The 20,512-nt window shown below is 41.8% G+C and overlaps 1 protein-coding gene across 6 annotated transcripts in view; it reads right to left on the reverse strand.

Moving 5' to 3' along the window:
• The window catches only part of CCDC148 (coiled-coil domain containing 148), a gene marked incomplete at its 5' end in the record, with an annotated part of 106,305 nt that overhangs the window by 49,828 nt on the left and 35,965 nt on the right, over nt 1-20,512 (reverse strand). For all 6 annotated transcript variants that reach the window (XM_081187503.1, XM_081187499.1, XM_081187501.1 and 3 more), the window contains 6 exons: nt 8,974-9,155; nt 9,251-9,346; nt 9,729-9,883; nt 10,920-10,993; nt 12,711-12,814; nt 19,320-19,441. In XM_081187503.1, coding sequence (XP_081043629.1) covers nt 8,974-9,155; nt 9,251-9,346; nt 9,729-9,883; nt 10,920-10,993; nt 12,711-12,814; nt 19,320-19,441 — 733 coding nt within the window. The remainder of the gene's footprint in view (nt 1-8,973; nt 9,156-9,250; nt 9,347-9,728; nt 9,884-10,919; nt 10,994-12,710; nt 12,815-19,319; nt 19,442-20,512) is intronic.

The following is a 20,512-nucleotide window of genomic DNA, read 5'->3' on the forward strand; positions in this document are numbered from 1 at the left end:
CAGAACATATTTGACATCCCTAAGTCTAATTTTTAAATAAAAAGTCTAAAAATATTTAAAATAGAATAAACAGACAAATGTCAGGTGCACAGCTTTTTAAAATACTTGAAAAATCAAAGCTCACATTCAAGAGTAGCTGAAAGGAATAGGAAAATATTCTGCTATGGCAGTTTTCACATACTGTCACTTTAAAACTGAACGTATCAACCTAAAGGGCAGGCCTAATGGCTCTCTAAAGCGAGAGGCTTTACAGGAGCTTCTTTTCAGATCATAATACCAGAAAGCAATATATCTTCCTGGACATAAAGTGCATCGAGAATCATAGCAGTTTCTTTAATTACATTTTAATATATCAAGTGGCAGTATTAATTGGGAGCAGATTTAGTGTCAACGTTGAAATGTACACAATTATAGCTCAACGTAATTTTTTTAAAAGCATGCATCTCAAACCACTGCCAACCCTTTGTTGTCCTCATTGGTTTTAGAGCTTTTCTATTCCAAGGAGTCATTTGCCTAGCCACTGAATGGTGCAGATTGTTAATCATTTTTTCAGTATTTTTTAACTAGCCTAAAACATAGGTCTACTCTTAATGGTGTTGAAGCAGGCTCAGTATTACAATTCAGAAAAGTGTAATACCCGCTTCTCATCCTTGCTGGAGAGGGGACATGTCAGGGTGAAGGTTGGTGGTGAGAGCGACTTTCACCAGGGCTTCCTCAAACCTGGTACAGGCCCCAACAGTGAGGTAAGTAGAGAAACAGTTCAGTCTGAAACTAGGTTCTCTACATCCAATCTAGATCACATTACAAAGCTAAACACAGTTCTCCCAGACACTTGCTAAAGGAAGACTTGCTATTCTCCTCTACAAAGGCCTTCAAGGCTGCTTTAAACATATGTACATGGATGCACGCATGCACACACTCCTCCCCCATTGATTTTTCCTTACAAGCGCCCCTCATCCTTTACTATCTTGGCCATGGGTAGGCAAACTAAGGCCCAGAGGCCGGATGCAGCCCAATCACCTTCTAAATCCGGTCTGCAGACAGTCCAGGAATCAGTGAATTATTTATTTATTTATTTATTTATTTATTTGCTCAACACACAACAAAAAAGGACAAAATAACCATAGTGAAAATATCATCAGTCGCGCCATACATAGAGAATTAATATAAATTTCAGCGTGTTTTTACATGAGTAGAATGTGCCCTTTTATTTAAAATGCATTTCTGGGTTATCTGTGGGGCATAGGAATTCATTCATTTTTTTCTTCAAAATATAGTCCGGCCCCCCACAAGGTCTGAGGGACAGTGGACCGGCCCCCTGCTGAAAATGTTTGCTGACCCCTGATCTTGGCAAACAGAGGTTTGGCAGCTCAGTTTTGCCACGTGACAAGCAGTGCTGCCTAGGGATAAGTAGATGGGTAAGTCCAGTCCATGTTGCTTCCCATGTGTCCATTCACAAGCCCAATCTGTTCCCTTTTCATATTGATCTGAATTCTTTTCTCTCTCTCTTAAAAACACACATTTAAGTAGGTATTTTCTCACATTTGCTGAATTACAACCAACATCATTCCCGGTCATTGGACATGCCTGCTGGGGCTTATGGGAGTTACCATTCACCAACATCTGGTAGTTCTCCACTCCCGGCTTATTTGGTAGCCTTGCACAACTTACTGTCTCTCGGTCACCACCCTGAGCTGCTTGGCTAAGGGGAAAGATCCAAAAGAAAGAAATGTAGTGTAAAGCTATCATAGAGGTGTTAGTAAGGCATTCTTTTCACATTCATCTTTAGGGAATCTATGCCTTGTTTATAAATGCTGATCTTCTATATGCTGACTGCAAACTGTCCTGAATCAGGCTAATCCCCATTAAGAATCAAAACGAGAAAGTGCTACCTTAAATAACATGATCTATGTACACACATTAGGAGTGAACCAAAACACCACCACACCAAAAATGTGTTTCAAATATGAAACTTGGCACTTACTTAGAACATAGCTCTCATTTTTCCATTACGGAAAAAAATAATCTACCACCATTATTTGGTTTCAGAACTGAAGCTTGGCAGTGCGCCTATACACAAACACCCGCAGGCAGCTGCTTTATATTTCCTCTGAATCAGATTTACCCCAAGCTAATCCCTGGCTTTACACCCTCTAAAGAACATAAAAACCTCCTATGGGAAGTGACCCTCCCCAGACTGTAATCCCCTGCTACCCTCTATAATAGGTAGGACAATGTAAATTTGATGAACCGTTTCAATGAATTTGCAGCCAGACAAACTGCAACAATAACTCCAACTGAGATGTCAGCTTCCCCATATGTCAACCGTGTCATTGTTGATTGCTGTACCAGAAACAGCTAGTTATTGAGCTGGTACAGTAGAATTCCTTGACACAGCCCTGAGTTCAAAGTACTTTAGAAGAGGTATGAATAACTTGGAAGCAGTTTAGATACCAGAGACATCACTTATTACAATGATATTTTTTTTTCCAGAACAGTGATGTCAACAGTGGGCTGATTCAAATGATCGTATCTCAGCTAAATAAGCACTGATATGAATGTGCCTAATGAGGGGCATGTTGCCCCTTTGCTCCTTCTTTTGTGGTGGAAGTAAACAAACCAGGATTTTTTTCATTAACTATAGTTTCCCATTTCGTTGGAACCAGCTTTGGAACCAGCCAGGATATTAAGCTATGGTTTGAAGTTGACTTAATATTCTGGTTTGTCTGGAAACCATTAACCAGAGTTTCCTGGTTTGGGCAAATGGGACACTATAGTTAATGGCAGGCTTCTAGGCTTGTTTGTTTGCATGCTCACACCAAAAGAAGAACAAGAGGCTGTGTGTGCAGCCAAAAGGCTCATTCCTATCTCAGCATATTAAGCCAAGATATGATCATCCAAACACAGCCATCTGTTGACATAGGTTAGTTGCCAACAAAAATTTGGCTCCAGGAGCATAGTCAGTAGCATACTACAAAAATTTTGGTCTCATCCTATGCTCGGCTGTATCTCATCTGGCATTATGATCTAGGCCCACTCTGCTTTGGAGGAAGAGTAGCAGCAGCAGCACTACTGCAATAATGCTGTGAAGAAGCCCTAGCAGAAGGTACCGTATTTTTCGCTCTATAACACGCACCCGACCATAACACGCACGTAGTTTTTAGAAGAGGAAAATCCGTAGGCATGCCACCCGTAGGCATTCCCTCCATAACACGCACAGACATTTCCCCTTACTTTCTAGGAGGAAAAAAGTGAGTGTTATGGTGCAAAAAATACAGTACTTACATGATTTGGGAAACTCATGGAAAGAAGTGGAGGCAGGGCTGGGCAAGGACTTTGTAGAGAACTGTCAATTGCTGCCCCGAAAACCACATGCCCAGCACTCTTTTGTGTGTGTGCATGTTCCCCACTCCGGAAAAGAGAATTTGTTTCTGTTATTTTTTCTGTCTGCAAGGTTTAATGGTGATGCACTATGTCTATTACTTACATTTGGCTGTAAATGCAGGATGTTTGATCAAATTGCAAGCCTAGAGGTACCGGAAGACAGAACACCTTAGGCAAAAGGTTTTGATCACCCAAAAGGTTTTATTATATTTTTACTACCATGGGGACACCAGTTGCGTTTTCTCCTCCAAGGCATGAAAATGTCTTCAGCCTTCTGTACTGTAGTGTATAAATGACAAGAGCCCTTCATTTTTGCTACTTTTTGTAATCAGCAACACAGTCCACTTTGAAAATCATAGGACATCTCTTGTGGACAGAATGGAGAATCTAAGTAGTCACCCATCCTAAGACCTAGATTTTTAAGTCTAACGTGCTATTTAGTTCTACTCAAGCTTTTGTTCTCAGGGTTAAATAATCAAGCTAGAGGGGAAAGAAATTATGAGTATGTGATCCCTGCCCTGCAACCTGACATTAAAGTAAAGGACCCCTGGATGGTTAAGTCCAGTCAAAGATGTCTGGGGTGCAGTACTCATCTCGCTTTTCAGGTCGAGGGAGCCGGCGTTTGTCCACAGACAGCTTTCCAGGTTGTGTGGCCAGCATGACTAAACCGCTTCTGGCACAACGGAACACTGTGATGGAAGCCAGAGAGCATGGAAATGCTGTTTGCCTTCCTGTTGCAGGGGTACCTATTTATCTACTTGCACTGGTATGATTTCAAACTACTAGGTTGGCAGGAGTTGGGACACAGCAACGAGAGCTAACACTGTTGCATGGATTTGAACCGCCAACCTTCTGATTGGCAAGCCCAAGAGGCTCAGTGGTTTTGACCACAGCACCACCCACTTCATCCCCATCATTACTCACTGGAGTTGGGATGACAACTACCTACAGTGAGCAGCTTGCTCTGGTCTTGTAGGTTTCCAACATGGTGCAGATTCCTGGTTTCCTAAATCATGTCTGGAACTTACACAGGGACAGCAAGTTTCCCTCTGCAGACACACTCCATCTCATGGAAGGCAACAAAGATAGTGACAGGAGGCAAAGCTAGTAACCCCCACTCTTACCCTCCCTCCCTTAATCCAGGGAGGACTGTGTTGCACATTATAAGCAGCAGCAAAAATGGTGTGTGGGTGTGTGCATGATGAAGTTTCAACTTTTTGCCTCTTATTGTAATGGGTAAAGCACCTCTGTCTCCTACACAGTTTTATTCCATTAGGATATTTTAAAAATACTAATGAAATCACAGTTGAGTGGCTTTTCCACCAGATTAGACTTGGTGCTTTTTATGTCTGACACAGCTTCTCTCTGATTGCAACAGCATCAATTACTCTAAGTAGAATATCATACTCCTTAGCACTATATACTGCTGGTCTTAATGTTATTATCATTACTATTTTGCATTGATGTCCATGCGAAATGTCTACCAACATTGCCATCCTATTTACTTTGAAATATATCCTGTCAATTTCAACTGAACTTCCTCTATTTAAGTTGAGGCAGCAATCCTATACTCACTTACTTGGGGGGTAAGCTCCATTGGAATAGACATGTATAGGTTTGAACTGCAAGGCTGTAATCCGAAACATACTTTCCATGGAGCAAGCCCCTTCATACAAAGTGAGACTTATTTCCAAGTAATGTACAGGACTGCACTTTTTTATGTGATGCAATACATAACAGTGCTTTTGTTGTTGTTGTTACAGTACTTAAAAAAAAAAGAGTACACACAGTGCTTTCGTCAGGGGGTACTCAATGGTACACAGTATGGCACCTCTTTTTTGTTGTTAAAAAGTGTGGCACTTGCTTTAACAACTTTATGGTGAGTACCGGCACCTATTTTTCTTTTTTTAAAGCGCTGAATACACCCCCAAAAATCCATCCACTCTATTTGGTTTTTTTTTTTTTTCTGAAGAAAAGTACAGAATGTACTGGAAACCCAGCCAGATGGGCGGGGTATAAATAATAAAATTGTTGTTGTTGTTGTTTAAAAGTTTATCTTAGAATATAAAAAACCCAAGTCAGACTGGAGATCATCAGGAGCTGCTTTTACAAGTTAAGCTAATCTATGATGACTTCATAATCAGATACTGTAGATACGGTTTTAATTTTGTTTGGCGCTTAACAACTTCCTATGCTTGTTCAAAATCTTCTAAGTTTTTTTTAAGGTTTACTCTGGCTTTTACAAGATGTATGGCTGGGAGAAAAAACAGATATGAAACAGTTTTTTCAGGAAAAGGTTTAACATGATAGGTATAAGGAGTATTTTAAAAACCCATTATGCAAACATTGCCCTCTGTCTGGTGTTTCTTTTTCTTTTTCCACAGCTCCTGTTCACTAACATGTGAAGCAATGCTCTCCCCCATTCCCAAAAATATATTTCTTTTTCTTGCGGCAGCTTTCCTTCTGGCAACTTTCAACAGTGACAGAAGTAATGGAATTTCTACATGAAAGCTTTAGTGATGTTTTTTCCATTGTGTGGATAGCGCCATTAGTAGCTATATGGCACTGGACTTCATGGCATCTGAGTGGAGTCAAGGAGTTTTCTGTGCACTTTTGGTTCCTGTTTGAGAGCGACAATATTGGTTTTGTCGAGCTTCTTAACTGGTGCATCCTCTAAGGCAGCGGTGGGAAATCTGTGATCTTCAAGTTGCTGCGGGCCCACTCTTCCCCACCAGGCCTCCAGAACTGCTTCTTCTTATGCAGTGTGTGTGTGTGTGTGTGTGTGTGTGTGTGTGTGTGTCACAGAGAGGTAGAGGTAGAACAGAGGGTGATGTGACTGCAATACAGTGAGCTTGGGGGGTTGGGGGACCTAGCAGTGAAGCTCAGAAGGAGAAACCCAGGGATGGGGGCATCAGCAGGGGGAGGAAACTGAAATGGATGGAACCAAAAATGAACAGAATTATGAAAAGGGGAAAGAATTTTTTTTTTTAATGAAAAGAGAGGGACAGGCCTCCACAAGTGATCAGATCTAACCTGTGCTGATGGAGGGAGTCAAAACAGAGATGGGAATGAAGTGTGCGTGTGTGTTGTGCAATTCTGCAATGCTGCGCACTCTCCCAATGTTTAGCTCTGATCCTCTCCACCACTAGCATACAGCCCCTGGCAGATTGTCCTGGAGGGAATGGGACCCTTAGCAAAAGAAAGCTTTCCCTGCCCTTGCTCTAAGCCTTCCACGACACCAGGGACATTCACAGCCCAGTCCTCTGCTCCACCGTGCAGTGACAGTGGCACGTGAAGTGACATAATGGTTCCAGCACTTACACAAGGAGACAATGCCTTCCCTTGTTGCGTTTCTGGGATGCGACAGTAACAAACATGCAGTTTTTTATATCCCGGTTTTTTAGATTAGATAAATTTATTGTCATTGTCCGTATATACACAGTATACACAACAACGAAAATCAAACACCCACCCAAAGACCGGGTTCACATATACATTTGCACGTATCTCCGACACTCTCATCCTATTCAAACATAATCTATAAAAACATAAAATCCAGAATATAACATAACCTATTAAGGCATAACATAACCTAAAACCTAAAACATAACCTAAAACCTATCTCATTCCTTCCTACTCTCTGCTTGCTAAACCTTGCAACTGGCCCTGAGATCATTATTTAGTGCAGTCAGAGCTCTTGGATAGAAACTATTCAGAAGGCGTGTGGTTCGTGTTTTCATTGTCCTATATCTTCTGCCCGAAGGCAATAGTTCAAAGAAGTTGTGAGCAGGGTGGGTGGGATCTCTTAGGATATTATGTGACTTCTTCAAAATGTGAGATGTGAAGATCTCATCCAGGGTTGGTAGTCGGAGCCCAATAACATTCTGGGCAATTTTAATTGTTCTCTGTAAAGCTTTTTTATCCGTTTCAGAGCTGCTCCCATACCACGATAATATACTATAGGTTAAGACACTCTCAATGGTACTATGATAATAGGACAGAAGTAGGTGCTGGGATAGATTCAGTCCCCACAGAAGTAGGTGCTGGGATAGATTCAGTCCCCACAGAAGTAGGTGCTGGGATAGATTCAGTCTGGGATAGATTGTGTGTGATACAGCCAAGGCGTCATTTGTAGGAAAGAATTTTAAAGTGGAATAAGAGAGGTTAAGGAAGGGGTGTGAACGCATACAAAGAGGGTAAGAACATGAAGCTGTCTTATACAGGCAGACCACTAGCTCACCAGGCTTCCCCAGTCTGATGCATTCCAGAGCTTCTGGCCTACAACTCACATCAGCCCAGCCAATGTGGCTAGCAGTCAGGGATTATGGGAACTGTACTCCAAAATATTTAGAGGGCCCCATGTTGGAGAAGTCTAGTTGATTCCAAAGGTCTATGATTACATAAAAGAACAAACCAGAGGCCATATATATATGACTTTGAGGTCAAGCATTATGACTGTGGTGAAAGATGTCAAGCATATTACACTGATTATTGAACACCAAATATTTAGATAGTAAACTGAAAGGGCTTGGACATTTACTGCCATATCATGAAGAAATATTGGAATGTTCTAGGCACTTCCTTGAAGACTAAGTGTTCTTCTTAGGACCCTTTTATGGATACAGCCAAGCAGAAATTGTTAATGTCACAATTGCCCTCTTGTCTAAGTGGATATAAAATGCTTTAGTACACAAAAGGCACATGGGCTGCATGACTAGAGGCTTTGGTGATGCTCCTAAGATAGTATAAAGACTCTTTTTAGGTGCAAGCCAGCATGCTTTAATTGTTCCAGCAGTCAACTGGTATGCATGTAGGCTAAGAAAATAAACATATTAGAAAATGGGATTTCAAGCTGTTTATTCAATTCATTCTTCATGTTGGGGATTAGCAAATGCCACCATTCAAAAGGCCACAGAAGTACTCCTGTTTGTACAACATCAATATAAAAATGTACTCGCAGTTCATATTTGTATTCCAGAAATAGGAGGCTGGGGTAGTAGAAATGACAAACTTGCCTAACATTAAAAAGTCTTTTGAACTATTATGGTTCAAGTCCCTGAATTTGTGACAGCAACTAAGTCACACCACATTGGATTAGGCTTTTCCCATCATGCCTGCCTATCTGCATATAAACACAGGATTGTAAAAACTGAGAAGACTGCACTTCTTAGTGAAATGGTGCAAAGGTTAGATTTAATAGTTGTATGAGCAACCGATCCAGATTTCTTCAAGTAAAATAAAAATAATAATTTCAGTATGAATTAGCATAATTACAAAATGGGGTGTGGAATGAAAGGACTGCATCCATAGCAAACACAAAGGCATTTATCACAGACCATACTTCTGGTGATTTAACCCTCTTGAATATTTCGCTTATTGTTTGAGACAAGGCACTTTAGAAAGAGCCCGTTCTCTCAGCTGTGCAAACAGTTACTGACTATTTAATCCCCTAGAGCTGGGCAGAAAGTCAACTATGCCACTGTGTTGAACAAAAGAGATGTAATGTAAATCCAACCCCCCTATCAGAAGACTTCAATACCCAAACGTTTTGCCTAGCCCTTGAAGAAACATGACATCAGATTCTATTACCTTGATATGACTTTTAAGTCTTGATCAATCTCTTGGAACTTCAACCAATATTCATCTGCCAGTTTGTGAAATTCTGTCAACACTGAAGCCTTCAAATCAGGATATGGGCATTCCAAGGCCAATAACTGTGGTGGAATCTCGCAAAAAAGTGCAGGCCTCTCTCCTGAAGAACATGCCAGTGCCTACAATAAAAATCAGAAGTCGTTAACCTGTAAATTCAGTAGAGTTCTTGTTCATGCAATTAAATTCAAACAAATGAATGTCTTCATATTCTTACTTCATTGGTGCACTCTTCAAGCTCTCGTTCCAAAGCTTCTTTCTCCAGGTTAAGTTTTTCCAAAACTACTTTCTGTTGTTCCTTCACAAATGCAACCTGATTTTGTGAAATATTGTGATATAAAAGCATCATTGTGGCTGGCATTTCTCACTACTTCATACATTGCATTTTTATTCTCCCTCCAACCCACTTCAATAAGCTCAGGAAGCTTCTCCCCACCAGCTTTAGCCTCACCGTGAGGATCTGCCTCACTCGCAATGCAGATCAGGCTGTGTGTGACTGGCCCAAGGTCAACCACTGAGCTTTCTGGCAGCGTGGGGATCTGAAGCTGGCCCTCCCAAGGCCCTAGGCCAACATTCTAGCCACCATCCAGACTGGCTCTCCCCAATGGCATAATTCTGTTTAACAGGTTCTGCATTCCTATCTGCAGAACAAGAAAATATGGGTACAGGTGACTGACACAAGCAAACAAACCAACCTGTTCCAACACTGCATCTGGGTTAAATTGATATTCTGGGCATTGGTAGTTGGCCTGCCATTCCAATAGGCGGTACCTCAAATCTTCCCTAAGCTGCCAGATAGGTTGTACTGTGTTTGCTTGGAATGTTTCCAGTTCCTTTGATAACTGATACTCTATAATAAATTAAATACAAATTAGGATCGTTGCTTGGGTTTAAGAAAAGACAATTAATTATTAGTGTGCCTTTTCCAGCAAATTAATTCTCTTAATTAAACAACAACAACAGGCTTGTCAAAGAATAAAACAGAGCGAGCACAGTATTCCTGCCTATCCATCTCCTTTTGGTAATCTTGTGGATGGCCATTGGAGGAGGACTCCATCACTCAAGGCTTGTCCAAGTCTCTGTGTGCCACACTGCTTTTCCCCAGGAAAACCCATGGTTGACTGATTGAACCAAATGGCAACTGGGTTTTTCGCAGATTGCTGTTTGTTCTGTTTCAGCAGTAAAGAGAGCTTTTTCTAGGGGCATGCTGTGGGGCAAACACAAAACCACTTGGACCCGTGCTTTCTAGGCATGGGATAAGTAGAAGCGTGGACAAGCCCTCAGTTCATTCTTTCGAGCTGTCCCAAAGACTTGCTTGTGGGCCCGAACCAATGGCTTCAAGTTGCAAGAAAGGAGATTCTGACTATACATCAGGAAGACCTTTGACGGAGGAACAGATTTCCTTGGAAAGTGGTGGACTCTCCGTCACTGGAGGTTTTTAAGCAGAGATTGGATGGCCACCTGTCATGGATGCTTTAGTGAGATTTCTGGATTGTAGGAGGTTGGACTAGATAACCTTCAGGGTCCCTTCCAACTCTACCTCTACCTACCTCTGTGCCTATGAGAAACAGCACTAGATTTCCCTTCTCACCCTCTCAACTCCACACTTATGAGTAACCCAGCCAGATGGGCGGGGTATGAATTATTATTATTATTATTATTATTATTATTATTATTATTATTATTATTCGCAGCCAGGGTTTGTTTTCTTCTGTCCAAGCAAAAGCACCCAGGATGACAAATTGAATGGGTTTGGAGGTGACAAAACCTTCCATCTCATAATATTAAGTTACATTATTCATGTGCAATTTTACTTTGAATCCATCAGCATATAAATATTTATAAAGACCTGGTTTAATCAAGAAATAATATGAGAAAGTACTTACTGAAGCCCCACAAGTCCAAAAGCCATTCACTTCCTTCATCAAAGAAGTTTTGTAGTTCAGATTCTAGTTTTTTCCTAAAATGAAGAATTTTGGTTCAGACATACTCATTTCTTTCATATCCACAGACCAAACAGAAGAAAAAAAAGCCTAGGCTAGTCATTCACTTAAATACAACTTCATTTCATGATCCATGGAATATTGTATGTCTTTCTTAACATCCTTTTCTTGCGGCAACAAAGTGAACTGAAATCTTCACCAATGGATTCCCAGAAACTAGAATAGTATTTCTCAAGTGAAACAGTTCATTTAGTCCACCTAACATTTTTTCAGTATTTCCAGTGCCGATACCACTTTTTGTACACTGTATCCACCCACAACGTTCTCTTTCTCCCTTATTCTTCGAATTGCTTTGGGGTGGGGGCTGATTTATTCCTAGGCTTTATGCCTTGGCCTGACTGCCCATAATGATTATGCTTCATCTGTATTCGCTCCCCATTTTGCTATGCCTTTCCTACACCAGAATCCTGGTACAAAATGCAACAAACCCATATTTGACTCAATCTGGTCCGCTATTGCCAGGTGCACATCTATATTCCATCCTAGTATATCACTCCTAACTTCTCACATCTAGTATCTTCACTTTCAGCTACCCAGCTTCAACCTCCTGGCTGAAATTGAAGAACATTAGCACCTTCTCTGCATCCTCTAGCACCTCCTTTCTTGCCTCGGTACTGCATTAGACCATCCACAGATTCAATCTAGGTTGTGAAAAGCCTTGTCTGTGCTCGAGTTCCCGTACATGACTTCTCAAAAGATGTGTAGGAGCAGTTATAGGGCTGCAATGTCAAGGATCCTCACTCTCTCCTGAACAATATGTTTTGGGAGGAATACAAACTTCTGGCTTATGATCACTTTCTAGCCTTTTCTGCTCCCCTTCCCACCATGGAAGCCATCATAAATCAGTTTTGTTCTCTAGAAGTCTCTTCAGGTGGGAAATCTATCTATAGCCTACTACTATGAACTGCAAGAAGTCTCACTTCCTAGTTCTCAGAATTACCTCGGCCAGCCCAATCTGCTGCTGCAATTACCAGTACCAACCTGTGCTCAAGACCATTCTCATATACTGGTGACCCTGTCCTTCAGAAGCATAACCTGCTACCCAGGTCCCTCCTTCTCCAAAAGTCATTTCCACTTTTCTGGCTCCTCACAATATCACAGGAACATCCCTGTGGTTGCAGCACTCTATTGCTCTCAACTGTGGTAGACTATTTGCTACAGCAGCCATCCTGTCTCCGTACCCCAGTAAGTACAGTGGTACCTCGGGTTAAGTACTTAATTCGCTCTGGGGGTCCGTTCTTAACCTGAAACTCTTCTTAACCTGAAGCACCACTTTAGCTAATGGAGCCTCCTGATGCCGCTGCGCCGCCAATGCACGATTTCTGTTCTCATCCAGAAGCAAAGTTCTTAACCTGAGGTACTATTTCTGGGTTAGTGGAGTCTGTAACCTGAAGCGTATGTAACCTGAAGCGTATGTAACCCGAGGTACCACTGTAGTGTCAATCCATTCACTGTCCAGAAGTGGTATGCAAATCAGATCTTCTATCTCCCCTCCCCGACTAATTCTGACATGACACAGATATTTCCATTTGGTATGTTTTCAGAAGGCTAAAATTCACCAACCATTATATGCTCAATTATCTTTTAACAGATATCTGTTAAGCTATGCCTGCTGCACCTTACCCTTGTACTATCAATTTCTGAATTGCTTGATCAAACTTTCTCACTTCTTACCGGCTTCTATGCAGTCTTTTGTGCTCTGACCACCACACTTGATTATGCCGCTTCTGCAGCATTTGTTCTTTGTTGATTTTTGAAGCGTGTTCAGTCTTTTTAATCTAGGTAGAAGATTATTTTTTTAAAAAGTAAGTATAATAAATTTATAATTTTATATAAATATAAGATGAGTTTTGTGGGCCTCTAAAATTGTTTCTTCAAAGACAAGGCTCTGGTTGCTCCTGTAGGTCAATGGCTCATGAATAATCAGAACCACAGTTAAATTAAAAGGAAATTTGTTCTAGAAACAAAGGCCATTTATACACTGCCCCAATCTACCTCATGCTGTACCAGCTGCTGCTCTCAGCTTTGCACATCCAGCCACCAGCTGCCATTCAAGTGTAACACAAAACTCACAAATGTCAGTAATCTAGTCCACTATTTATGTGTTGAAACCAAGAAAGTAATAATAAGTTACCTGTTCACTCACAACCAATTTATGTCTATTTCAAAGAAAGCCAAATATTGTTTTTAACGTGCCTATAAATATACCAACATGGTATATGTCTTCCAACCAAACACTTAGAACAGTGTAACAAAACAAAACCCGCTTATATAAAGCAAGTAACCAATAACTAAGCGGTTGTTGGTTATACCAGCCTTCTCCAACCTTGTGCATTCCAAAGGTTTTGGACTACAGCTCCCATCATCCCTGACGATTGGTCATGATGCCTGGGGCTGATGGGAGTTTTAAGGCCAACATCATCTTTGGGCACCAGGTTGGGGAAAGCTGGCTTAAATATTTCCAGCTTTTCTTTTGACTCAAATCAAAACTATAAATCAGGATCCCATCTATAAATGTGCACTTTGACATTTACTGCATGGTAATGGTGTATGTGTGATTCTGCTGTTCAAACCAAAACCACTGCTTATAATTATTATGATTTAGTTATCTATTATTTTCCTCTCTTCCTTGGAAATTTATTTCATGATATTTTATTTTTAAATCGGTTAATTACAGTAATATCCCACGTTTCCTCCAAAGAGCTTAAGATGGTACACATGCTTCTCCCTCTCTTAATGATGGTCCTGGTCCAAGACCACCCAGCAGGCTTCAGGGCTGAGTGGTGATTTGAACCCTGGTCTCCAAGGTCCTAGTTCAGCACGTTAACCACTGTACCACACTCTGCAGAAACAGGACTTATCTTTCCTCCCCTGAATGCCTCCAAAATCAGAAGGGTTGGGATGCCCTCTGGAATGAATTAGGATGGAGGGGCAAGAGGAAGAATGGGAATTCTGTCACATCCAGTGGTGCGATATTGGATCTTACCATAGTATTTCATTGTTCAAAGTTTTATCGAGTGCACAGAGAACAACAATATTGGGTGGAATTGTATAAAGTTAATAATAAAATATATGAAAGGGTTTCCGCGGGGAAACAGCAATATGTAAAGGCAAAGGTAAAGGGAACCCTGACCATTAGGTCTAGTCACGGATGACTCTGGGGTTGTGGCGCTCATTTCACTTTACTGGCCGAGGAAGCCGGCGTACAGCTTCCGGGTCATGTGGCCAGCATGACTAAGCCGCTTCTGGCGAACCAGAGCAGCGCACGGAGACACCGTTTACCTTCCCGCTGGAGCGGTACCTATTTATCTACTTGAACTTTGATGTGCTTTTGAACTGCTAGGTGGGCAGGAGCAGGGACCGAGCACCAGGAGCTCACTCCGTCACGGGGATTCGAACTGCTGACCTGCAGGATCTGGAATCATAGGCAAAGCCAAGTCTATAGGTTTTTTGCACTCCTTTTATCGCATACTGATGTAATTACTATCATTACCACATCCATTCCAGAAGAAGTCGACGGTAAGAAGTAACCTTAGTGACACCAGCTCTTTTGAATGAGAGAAAGCAAAACATTATCCAAAACATTAAGTGCACACACACTTGAACATATTATGACAGCAGCTTTCCACTTGGAAACATCATGTGGAAGTGTGTTACTCGGGAAAGATGTGGTAATGCATTTGGCATTCAGACCTGTCTATGGGGTGGGAAGCACCATGTAGAGATTGTGCAAAGCTCCCCAAACCATTGCCTTCTACCCAGGAACTTCCTGCAGTGCTGATTTGGCAATTCAGCTGTAAAGCAGAAACACAACTCTTCTGCTGGGATCTTTGTGTCCATGCTTAAAAGTACGTTCTGCTTTGGCACAAGGATTCTCAGTGTGCTGACGCTGCTGATCTTTCATGCAGACTGTAATGTCTCTGTCTGTAGAGCCGGCGGGGAGGGGATCAGTGACAACTTGCAAGGGAAACAGCGTGAACTGGCATGAGTACTAGAGCTAATTGCAGCAGCCATTGGGAGATGCTTATGGGGACAGTGAAAACACATCCAATCCTGGCAGGATATACGGTATGCACTCTACAGCTTAAGCAACAAACAGAGCATCTGCAGAAATGACACATTCCAGTTCCAACAAAAGTACAGTGTGATGTCATTATTTTCCCCATGGGGGGAAATGCTTAGAGCTCTCCATTATCACTGTGACTTGACTACTGCTCTCTCTCTCTCTCTCTCTCTCTCTCTTTTCTATTGCGCGCTCTCTCCTTTCTATACTTCCAGTGTTGCTTTAAAAATGACACACTCCTTAAAAAACAACCAGGCATATTCTTTTTCTACAGCACATGATCCTAGGACTAGCTTTCTGTCCTCACACTGGCTGACTAGATGCCTATGGGAAATCCACAAGAAGGATTTGAGCACAATAGTTCTCTCCCACTCGTGATTCATGGCAACTCGTTCTCAGAGGTACACAATCTTGGGACACAGTCACATGACTGGCAAATGCCAAGAACTATGAATGGAAACAGGAAAATACTGTCTAATTTGAAGTGTGTCCCTTACCATAGCTCATTCTCTCACCCCCTTGGCTAATGCAGAATAAAAACGGAAAAGCCTAGAAATATGGGGCTATTCCTAAAAAGCCTTCCTAAAGAACCATATATCTGGACACAAATGTTGCTTCCAGCTCCTTCTCTTTTCTTGCTTGTATAAATCAAAAATAATATGTACTTTGCCCCTACAAGCACAAAACCAACAGAACCAGCAAATTAAAGTTTCCAGGAATAATGGCTTTAGTACACTTACAAAAAAACGAACAGCACTGATGGGATCAGCGCCATGAAGCACGGTTGCCCGTGATGTGCCAGAGACATTTTGAGAGAGACACCATGTGTTTGTTTACTTATTTCAAAAAGCTTTTGATAAAGCCCCTCACCAAAAACTCCAGAGTCAGCTTAGCAGCCATATAATAAGAGGACAGTTACTGATTAAAGAACAGAAAGAGGAGAATGGGAATAAATTGTCAGTTCTCAAAATGGAAGGATGGAAAGCCTCTGCTTTTTAACTTGTTCATACATTATCTGGAGTTGGGGCAAGAAGTGAGGTGGCCATGTATGCTGGTGTTAGGGTAGCAAGAACAAAAAAATGTGAGGATTTCCAAATGGATCTCTTCATACTGAGTGAATGAGTATTATACTCAATCGAAACAAGTGAAAAGTGATTCAGATTGGGGCAAAAAAATCCTAACTTCATATACACACTTCTGTGGTCTGAAGTGGCAGTGACTGACCAGGGAAGAGATTTTGGAATCATGGCAGATCATCCAATGAAAATGTCAGCCAGTGTGCAGCAGCTGTGAAAATGGCACATTCCATAGTAGGGATCAGTAGCAAAGGGATTGAAAATAAAACTGCCAATAGCATAATACTGTTATACAAACATATTGTGCATTTGGAATACTGTTTACAGATCTGGCTGCCACACTTCAGAAAGGCTTTTGCAGACATAGAAAAAATTAAGAAATCAGAATGGTTCTGAGGCAGAAACAAATCAGCAACTGGGGCTTAGTTTACAGAAACAGTCAGCAGGTGTAAAAGATTATGCATCATGTGCAGAAAATGGACAGAGAAAGTTTTTCTCACTCTCTCATAATATGAGAACCAGTGGACAATTAATGAAGCTGAATGGTGCGAAATTCAGAACAGGCAGAGTACTTTTTCACAAAGCACATGGAATTTCCCCCCACAAGTTGTAGTGAGAACCACCAATTTGATGGCTTAAAAATATGATTAGACAAAGCCACAGAAGAGAATGCTATCAATAGCTACTAGCTATGAACAGTGTTTGAAACTCCTATTGTTCCCTGTTTAGGGAAGCTTTTAATGTTTAATAGACTATTGTATTTTAATTTTTGTTGGAAGCCTCCCAGAGTGGCTGGGGAAACCCAGCCAGAGGGGCGGGGTATGTATGTATGTATGTATGTATGTATGTATGTATGTATAAATAATTAAATATTATAATTATAATTGTTATTATTATTATTTAGGTGCAGCTTACGACAACGAATTTCATTAGCGCGAGCAGTTTCTGAGCTCTGGGTGCAGTACTGTGCCTAAGATTTCATTTTAAAACTGTAGAGTGGAAGGAAAGGAGCACCTTTTTCTGCCTCCCCACTTCCAGCTACTCTCTGAAGACTGGAGAAGAGACCCTCTTAAGAATATTAGTGGGGTGGGCAGGGGAAGGACTAGACCATGTGAAAAATGAACATAATGTTTTAGCTGCAGTTCATTCATTTTCAGCTTTGCATTCTTGTTATTTAAAAAAAGCATCTGGACATTGCGTTGTTGCGCACATAACCTAGGTTTAAGGTGCAATTTAGCTCCTAGTTTTTATATCTCAGTTTCTAACACTAGCTATGAAACCTATGTACAGTGGTACCTCTGGATGCGAATGGGATCCGTTCCAGAGCCCCGTTCGCATCATGAGCAGAACGCAACCCGCGTCTGCGCGTGCGCAGGTCGCAATTCGCCGCGTCTGCGCATGCATGAGCGGCGAAACCCAGAAGTAACCCGTTCCGATACTTCTGGGTCACCGCGGGACGCAACCTGAAAACGGTCAACCTGAAGTGTCTTTAACCCAAGGTATGACTGTACTGCCTTCAGTATCAGAGTAAGTTTGACTCTATATCCCGCTTGCTGAGGAACACAAGTGGGGAGAGGGCTGTTGCACTCAGGTCCTGTTTGCAGTCTTCCCATAAGTAGCTGGTTGGCCAGTTTGAGAACAGGATGCTGGACTAGGTAGGCCTCTTCTTATGTTCATATTTCTATCAATTATTTTTACTCTACGACTCCAAAAGTCTTTTTCTGCTCTAACAGCTAACACAACACCCTCTTAGCAAGCAGGAAGAACCACCTAACTGTAACCCACATGACATTTTAAAAACCACAGGCATACTCTTAAAAAAAACCAACCACAATTTTGCTGCAGCATATGAAGTTCCTGGGCCAGCCAAGCAGCTCCAGTCTACAGATTCCCTCTTTCCTAAGCCATTCCCAGTGCCTACACAGACGTTTGAATGGTATTCCTGTGTCTTATTGGGCCCACCAAAGCTGTTGCTATGATGGGATGATCCTAACATTGGAGGTGTGCGAGTATCTGCTGTGCTTGTAAGACTGTCAGACTTACACTGGCAACCTTGAACCACATTTTTATGTGCCCAGATACCCAAGTACTAGAATTGTGACTCACTATTGGGGTAGGGAATGGGAAACCTGCGAGGGATGAAGAATGGAGCAGTGTACCCTGCAAAAGTTCATGGCCAGCTGACAGAAATCCTGAACAGAAGCACTGCACACTGCAACAATTGGTTGCAGGTCCCACCTGTATGGAAAATACTACAAAATAAAATCAGCTAACAGAGAAATTCTGTACACATTGACTCAGAAGCAAGCCATTTTGAGTTCAACAGAGCTTCCTCCCAAGTTAAGTGTATATAAGATTGCCATCTAAATCTAATGTTTGTGTTCAAAGCAACTCACGAGAACACTGTTCATTTTACCTTCAGCTACATGTTCTATCTATAAAAATGATGGTGAATAATTTTACAGTTATGCACACCCTAGCCATTATGTTCTGCTGTTGCTACAGTTTAATACAAGGCAGGAAACATAAGACATAAGGATGGGAATGTATCTGGTCTGTCAAGGCCTTTCCACCTGCCGAAACCTTGTGGGCTACCACCACATATTAATCGGCTTTGTAAAAACAGTTGCAAAACAGTTTTGCAATTTGCTACTTCCCTGCTCATCCAGGGAGAGTAGCAACTGTTCCCAGGTGAGCTGCTGGATGACAAAATACCCCTCACACTATTATAGAGCCTTAGATCTAGACCCCATAGCATTGGGCTTAGCAGCTCTTTGCTAGTATTAAGAGACAGAAACCCTTTCATCACAGAAGACAACAATGACTATATCCGTACTATTGCAGCTTTAGGTTTAGCACTAAGCCAAACCACAAACACAATGTGTGGCTGCTCAAATCATGCCCACCTCACTCCTGTAAACAAGCCATGAGAAGTAAACTTGGCCCCTTTGCAGTTAGTCATTTAACAGTTAATTCTGTTACCCAATATCTAGCCATCATTACTCACTTTATATATTTTTTCAGTACCTTTACGTATGGACAGCAGAATCTCCTTGTGCATACATCAACCACCAGCTCCTATGACACTTTCACCCTCAACATCTAAAGCTGCATTCTACATCCATCAGAAATCACAACACTTACCTTTAATAGAATGTTAGCAGATTCCAATTTCTTGGCTTCAGTCATTGCAAGTAACTGCTCGTAGTCAACAGGTTTATACTTGGAACTCTTAAGGCCATTTTTCATACGAACCACCAAGCTTTCTAGTTGAAGCATGAAACAATTCAAACATGAATAAAGTCTCCAGCCAGTATATGTTTTGAAACACAATGAGAACAAAAGAACTTTCTCTTTTAAAAACAAAGTTACTCCACTGCAATTATAACAAAACATGAATAGGAAAGACAACACATGACGCTTTTGGTTTTTCCCCTGAAAAATACAAATAAATATTTCATGCAAGCCACTGTCTCAGCGACCCAACACTTGAACTGAAGTGCCAGGCCTGTGAAGCTAGAGAAATATCAATAATCACCTAAGCAATGAACTGTTACGTATTAAAGTGCCTATCAGTTCAAGCTTGCAGGCTCAGTATGGACCTCTGCTTGCAAGAAGGAAAAAGGTAACCGCCATTTGGGTCACTGAGACAGTGGCTTGCATGGCACTTAACTATCTGCTAATTAGAATATAAAGAACATAGGCAGCTGCCTTATGCTGAATCAGATCATTGATCCATCTAGCTCACTACTGTCTACACTGACTAGCAGGGACGCGGGTGGCGCTGTAGTCTAAACCACTGAACCTCTTGGGCTTGCCGATTGGAAGGTTGGCATTTTAAATCCCCAGAGTGAGCTCCCATTGCTCTGTCCCAGCTCCCGCCAACCTAGCAGTTCGAAAGCAGGCCAGTGCAAGAAGATAAATAGGTACTGCTGTGGCAGGAAGGTAAACAGTGTTTCTGTGCGTTCTGGCTTCCGTCATGGTGTTCCGTTGAGCCAGAAGCTGTTTAGTCATGCTGGCCACGTGACCCGAAAAGCTGTCTGTGGACAAACACCGTCTGCCTCAGCCTGAAAGCGAGATGAGCACCGCACCCCATAGTTGCCTTTGCCTGGACTTAACCATCCAGGGTTCCTTTACCTTTACCATTACACTGACTAGCAATGACTTTTCCGGATTCCAGGTATGGTTCTCTCCCAACCCTACTTGTAGATGCTGGGGATGGAACCTGGGACCTTCTGCATGCAAAGCAGATGCTGTACACCTAAACTATGGTCCTTCCCCTGCTAAATGTTGCAAGAGCAGGACTCCTGCCAAACCCCATGATGCCTCTGTCCATC

The sequence above is a fragment of the Podarcis bocagei genome, assembly GCF_964188305.1.
Source record: "Podarcis bocagei genome assembly, chromosome: 1".
Lineage (NCBI taxonomy): Eukaryota > Metazoa > Chordata > Lepidosauria > Squamata > Lacertidae > Podarcis > Podarcis bocagei.